The sequence below is a fragment of the Vanellus vanellus genome, assembly GCF_965231255.1.
Source record: "Vanellus vanellus genome assembly, chromosome: 25".
Lineage (NCBI taxonomy): Eukaryota > Metazoa > Chordata > Aves > Charadriiformes > Charadriidae > Vanellus > Vanellus vanellus.
The window spans coordinates 3,728,411-3,734,963 of record NC_138930.1 but is presented as its reverse complement, the minus strand read 5'-3'; the positions used below and the strand labels follow the sequence as shown (position 1 = coordinate 3,734,963).

The 6,553-nt window shown below is 59.2% G+C and overlaps 1 protein-coding gene across 1 annotated transcript; it reads right to left on the bottom strand.

Annotated features, from left to right (window-relative positions):
* Nucleotides 1-4,891: 4,891 nt before the first annotated feature.
* CTXN1 (cortexin 1) lies at nt 4,892-5,596 on the bottom strand. Its single transcript, XM_082495270.1, has one exon. It carries the CDS (start codon nt 5,479-5,481, stop codon nt 5,194-5,196), a length of 288 nt encoding a protein of 95 aa, XP_082351396.1. The 5' UTR covers nt 5,482-5,596; the 3' UTR covers nt 4,892-5,193.
* Between the last annotated feature and the right edge of the window lie 957 nt (nt 5,597-6,553).

The window sequence follows — 6,553 nt, the reverse complement described above, 5'->3', positions numbered from 1 at the left end:
CGTCCATGAGATCCACCCACCCAACCGACAGTACAGTCCTTTTAGCCGTGCCATCCACACCTGGAAACAACTGCCTCTTCTCTCGCTGCCCCCCCCACCCCGCCACCACCTCCCCCACTGCACTGTACAACTGATGGGAAATGTCCCTCGGGGCTCCGCGCTGCCCTTGGCCGGGCAGGGGTACTCCGCTTCGTGGGGTGCTTGAGTCAAAACCAAGCCACACCGCAAAAGAGCTCGTGAAAGCTTTGCCAAAGGCTCAAACCTTGTTAGCAGGGACTCCCTCCCTCTGCTCAGCTCTTGCCCGTCTCCTTTGACCAAGGTACTGGTGGTCCGAGCTGGCAAGGGCGGTACCACGGGGAAGTCGCCTGTCCTTCATGGTCACAGGCCATATACCACCCCACAGCCCAGGAGACACGAGGGGGGGCCGGGGGCAGCTCTGGAAGGAGCTGTGGCACGGTGTGGTATCAGCGCATTTCCCAACAGCCCTCCTTCCCCCTTTGCTTCTGTGTTGTCGTGATGGTGCTGCAGAAACCATTCCATACCTACACTGGCTGTGCTCTGTCTCTCTCTGTCCTCTCCGTGTCCTCTGGTCATTTTTGGGCTCCTCTGTCAAACAGAAAAGGTCACCTCCGAGCGAAGGGGCAGTTCAGGTTGCTAACCTCACACCGCGAAGCAGCCACGTCCCGGCACCATGGGCTCCCGTAGGGACCCGAGGGTTTTCACGCTGAACACGTGTACGCCCTCCAAAGCTTGGAGCTGGAAGGGCTTTCCCAGAGCTCCAGCAAGTCCGGGGGTTAAGGTGTCCTTCTCTAAATGAGGAGGAGCTCTGGGGAAAGGCAAATAATTGCATTGTTGAGCGTGGTTGGACAAACTAAACTGGCAGGAAAAATGTCGTGAGTCTGGTGGCGAGCGTCCGGGTGCTTCCCCGTGCCAGAGGGGATGGAGGGCTTGGCGGGACGCCTGGGGCAGATTTCCCGGCCACCACCGATGCGTTTGAAAATCCTGTTGAAAAATTTCCCACCAGCAGGAGCAAAGACGGGGGATGGGGAGGGTGGGGGGGAGGGTATCTCTGCAGCCTGGTGGGAGGAAAGAGGCAGGGAGAGGCAGAGCTTCATTTTGGGAACAGTCCTTGACTCCGAGGCGCCCCATCCGCGTGACTCTGGTGCCCACGGCCACGTCCCCCCCAGGCAGGAGCACATCTGAAAATGGGGAGGGGGGGGGAGGGGGGGCTGCAAGTCGCTCCCCTCTGGTTGTCGCGTACATCTTGGTCAGTCCGAGGGGACAACGGCGATGGACGGTCTCTGGTTAATGAAATGCACTAGAAAGAGTCTGGAAAATGTTAATTAAGTGAATGGAAGTCTCCCTGCTGCCTCGAGTAGCCTGTCCAGACCCTTCTGTCCAGGTGGGCTTTTCTTCCTCCCTCAAGAGTGTTCTTCACACAGCTCTGGTCTCTGCAATGCCATTTCCGAATTTTGCATGAATCCGTTTTCAGTCCTGCATCAGCCCTGCGCATCGCCACAGGCGAGAAAGGTGCTAATTCACTCTGGTGACACACAAGACTACCTTATCGACAAACCGAAGGTGCTTTCAGCTTCCCGAAGCTGGTGCTGGTATCGAATCGTCAGCGTTAGTGCACTGTATCCATCCACCCTTTCATATTTATGTATAACCACCAAAGTTACGATTGCTCGTTGGTGTGAGGAGTGCATATTCCTGTAGCTTTTTTTTTTTTTTTTTTTTTTTTTTTTTTGGTACTTGGGTGGGGGGGGAGGCTGTGTTTCGGGTTTTTTTTTCCTGGTACGCTGCCGCCGCGTGGGGTGGGGGAAGCGTATGTATACTGTATTGGGGCTAACGTCAAACTTGAAAACTCTTTTTGCATAGTGCAGCTCCAGACTCTGGATTTTGCAAGAGTCCCAGAGCTTGTGACAGGATGGGTGGCCTGATGATTGGGGTTGGTTTTTTTTTTATTGTTTTGTTTGGTTTTGTTTTTCCAACAGGTGCTTTTTTTTTTAAAAAAAAAAAAAAAAAAAGAACTATTAATAATAATAAATTAGCAGAGATGGGTTTGTGTGTGTGTGTTGAGCCAAAAGTCTCAAATGAAAAAACTCAAGGTTTCCTTCATTCCTCTCTGGTGCGGTGTTTTGTTTTGGTTTTTTTTTTTTTTTATATTGACATTTCTTGCTGGTTGTTTTTTTTTGGGGGAAGCGTTGAAACCCAAAACCTGTGCCCTCCCCCCTCCCTCCCTTGTCCCGCACAGAGAGGTGGCTCTTTGTGGAATTCCTTTTTGTATCAGAAGCAACAGCAACAATAAAATTATTTTGGGTTAAGTGGGTCTGTGTCTTCCTCCTCATCAGGGCGCAGCGGCGGCGGCCCCCTGCCCGTCTGCCGGGGCCGAGGGGCGGTGGGGACCCCATGGTGGAGACGGCCTGGGACCTCTCCAAGCTCCAACATGAGGAAGCCCAACTTGGTGTCTTGCCCGTACTCCTCAGGGACAGAGCTCCACTCCTACACCTCACCCGGCTCTCCCGTCCCTGCCTGCCACAGCACCCATGGGTGCCCACGGGGTCCTCCCCGAAGCCTCAGAGCAGAAGGCAGATGAGGGAGGAGGAACGGAGGCATCACCAAAGTCTCTCCTGGTGCTTTGCTCTCTCCCCGCATGGGGAGCAGGAGGAGAGTGATGCCAGAGATCCGAGCCTGGAGACCACCTCGCTGAGCCCAGCGGAGGGGTGGCTGCAGCCCGTCATTGCTGTGGGGCTGGGGAGAGGTTACAGGGGCCAGGACAGGGATGGGGGGACGAGAAGGGCAGGGGGAAGAGGAGGCAGAAGGGATGCAGGAGACCGGAGGCAAACCTCCTGTTAGCACTGATCCTGCCTGGTGCTGCGGTCAGGGAAGACACTGCTTCTGCCTGGGCTGTGGCCACCCTTGGCTCATCCGCCTCGGAGGAGCAGCACCACGCGTGCCGCTTGCCGGTGGCTTCGCTGAGCGGTGGTTGTGCCGAGCGGAGGTTGCGCTTGTCCAGACTGTGGCATGTGTAAGGTGCGTGATGGTACAGGCGCTTGGCCAGAGATCGTGCCATGTGTCCAGGCGTCAGGGTCCAGCTGGTTGGGTTCAGCTCAAACCCAAGTTCTGGGCTGATATTCTGGGTTTTCGCAAGCTCTTCTTGGCCTCCCAGTCCGGACGCTGAGCCATGTGCCACAAGAGGGCAGGCAGGGCTGCAGCATCCCTGCGACTGGGAGGGAGCCCACAGCCTTACTGGGTGGTGGGAGAGCAGGGACACCGCTGGGTGGCGGGGGGGGACAACCACACGATGAAACCTGGGCAAGGGAAAACGTGCCCCCATTGAGCTCAGACAGCTGGAAACTGTCCCCCAAAGGGCTTCCCGGGCTTGGCAGTAGGTGCGCGGTGGCAGTCTTGGGGAGCGGTGGCAGAGGAGGCACCAAAGCAGGTTGCGTTGGGTACCCACCTCCTGCCAGGCACATCTCTGCAGCACCTCCTTGCCTCTTTCTCCGTGTCGCTCATGCGACCCCGGGGGCTCTCCAGGGATGACCTGTACCCACACATCCAGAAGGTCTCTCTGGATGCAGCAGAACCTACTGGGCTGCTGCCTGCTGTGCCTGTGCGGACCCAGACTGACGTAGAAGACACAACCAGGCGCAGCCCATGGATCCCACAGCGGACGTGGCCGGGCTGGGACTGTCCCTGCCCAGCAACACTGCCCCGGTGCCGTGCTTTGGCCAAGGGGCACCTTCCGCATGTCCCTGACAGAGCACGTGCCCGGGTATGGGGCACCCACAGCTCCGTGGCCTGGTGGTGATGCTCCTGTCCCACATGGTCCCCATCCCCTGCGGAGCAGCTCCAGCTTGTGCTGGGAGATGTGGGGGGTCTTGGCTCAGCCAGAGAGGGATGGGGCAGCCCACCACTGCCCGGCGAGCAGCCAGTACGCCTCCGAGTGCCTGCTGGGACGCGTCAAAGAGCAGAAGAAGAGCTGTGTGGGGTTAGCACAGTGCAGCTTTATTTCCATGGTGGGGGAAGAGGTTCTCCCCCCACGGGCTCCAATCCCTTAGTACAAACCCTCTCAGTGGCCCACAGCCATTACCCACCATGGCTTTTGCTAGCCCTGTGGCTAGCTGCCGCACCCCCTACTCAACAGGCATGGTTCCCACAGAGGGGGCAGGAGGACAGCCTTGTTTTCCCCTCGGCAACTTACACAGCCCTTCTGCTACCCAAATGCAGGATGGCCAGGGAAGGACCGGCCACCCCCTGGACATGGGGAGGCCACTCAGCTCCTGCTGGAGCAGGGACTGGCCAAGGCGGGATGCCGGTGGGAGGCTGCCAGGTCTGGGCTGGCCGAGGGGCATCTCCTAAGTGTCGTGTGGGGACCTTTGATCCCTCCTGGGATCCCAGCAGGGCCACCCAGGCGGGTCTGTAGGTAGCTGCATGACTGCACCTTGCTCAGACCATTTCCACCAGTTGGGCAGGGACAGGTCACTGCGGTGTAAAGCGGAGAGCAGGCTGCAGGGCTGGATGCCGAAAGGGGGCTGCGCATGGGGGTGTAGGGGGGTCTCCATCTCCCCCTCACTTGTGGCGCTGGGGGGTGGTGGGGGGCACTTGGGGCTGCCACACAGAGAGGAGCAAAGCCAGCACTTGGGTCTGGTGCCTACAAACCCCCCGAGAGACACAGCTCAGCTACAGGGACGGACACACACGCACACACACACGCACTGGACCACAGTCAGCACCTCCCGGTGGACACAGACAGGGGCGACGTGGGGGGCAGGAGGAGGTGGGGGTCAAAGCTCTGGCCTGGCACCAGGCAGAGCCACCCAGACCAGGAGCCCCGGGGGCCGTGGCTGAGGGCAGGTCCCGCCATGCCCTGCCCCATCGCCTCCTGCCCCTCACTGCAGCACGCGCGGCTGCCCGGGGCCACGGTGGGCAGCAGGGACCACGCGGAGTCATATCACCCCTCCGACACATCTCTCCAAGAGTCCCGCAGACTGCGAAGAGGACTGAAAAGTGCTTAGAAAAGAGAGAAACCCCTAGAAAACCCACCCCGGACAAGAGCCCAACCTCACCTCCCTGCCCAGAGCATCCCTGCTGGCCCGGGGCGACACCACAGAGGAAGGGGGGGCCGGGGCCGGGGCCAGCCGGGGTGGGAGGCACACAGAGCACCCAGGCTCGCCCCATCCCTGCCCTCTACACCAAGGCGTAGTCAAACTGGCCCCTCTCCAACCCCTCCTTGTGGTCGGTCCAGGAGGAGGCGGGCATGCGGCTGTAGGGGTCCAGCAGGATGCGAAAGCAGCGCACCATCAGCATCACCAAGAAGACCAGGAGGAAGATGACAAAGGCAAAGACGGTTTTCTGCTCAGCATCCATACCCGCAGCGCCGGCTGGGTGCTCAACCAAGGAGGGGGAGAGCAGTTCATAATCCATCGTCGATGCATCATTCATGGCAGAGGCGAGGAGCGTGTGGGCAGGGCGCATTCGGCCGCCCCGGTGCCCGGGCAGCCAGCTTCAGCCTCCCGCCGTGCCCACGCACCCAGGGCACGCGTTACTCCATAGCCACCGGCGCTGCTACGCCGAGCTGGGGATTCGCTCCTGCCCAGGCCGAGAGCTCCTGGAGGGGAAAGCAGAGATGGTGAGACAGAAGAAACTGGCCATGGGCTACGGCAACACTGCTAAATAACCAGGGGGAGGAAAGGGCAGGGAACCTCACAAGAGGATGCCTGGTTTTCTAGCAAGCTCTAGGAGCCGCTCAAGAGGGGCACGATGGCATGGGATGAGCGGGCGGTCCAGGGCACTGGGGCAGAGCTTGCCTCTCCGGTCATAAGTCCCCAGCAATCCTCTGGACAGTAGGTCCCCCTGCCAAGCCTAGAGCTGCAGGACCCTTCTGGAGCAGGTGCCCTGGGTCATAGGAACATTCACGCTGAACAGGACTTCAGCTGTGGAGTCGGAGTGGCCTGCTCAGGGCTTCAGGACCCTGGCCTTGAAGTTCTCCCAAGACGGGCACAAGCTTAGAGTTTGCCTGCTCCTGTTGAGGGACACGTGTCCTGCTGCTGTGTTTCCCTCGGCACAACGACCGCCTTTGGGTTTGCACCAGGTGTAGAAGGAGCTGAGTCTTGGTGGAGAAGGTGGGCACCTACCTCACTGCAGCTGCACGGGGCCACTAGCATTGCTCTTGCAGCAGAAGGAGGAGAAGGCTGTGTCCCAACAGCCACGTCACTGAGGAAAGGTCTCCAGGGTCCAGCTTTCTTGGGCTAGGGATGCAAAGCAGAAGGACAAAGATAGCAAAAGAGGTTAAAAGGACCACAGTCACCAGGAGTCACAGCAAAACACCACAAGGTTCTCAGTGTCTCTTGTCAGACCAGCACCGGATGGAGTTCACCGAGGGGAACATTCACACCAACCTCCCCTTGCAGCATCCTGCAGCCTGAGAGCTGTGGAGACTCCAGAGGGGAAAAAAAAGCCCCACTGGGAGATATCCGGAAACAACGGTCTCTGTCTGGGGGCGATATCAGTGGGAACGTAAAAGGCAGAGCCCAGTCCCAAGGCCAAG

Bases quoted from the DNA above. Each gene is read 5' to 3' on its own strand.
- CTXN1 (XM_082495270.1), bottom strand. From the start codon at position 5,481: ATGCGCCCTGCCCACACGCTCCTCGCCTCTGCCATGAATGATGCATCG.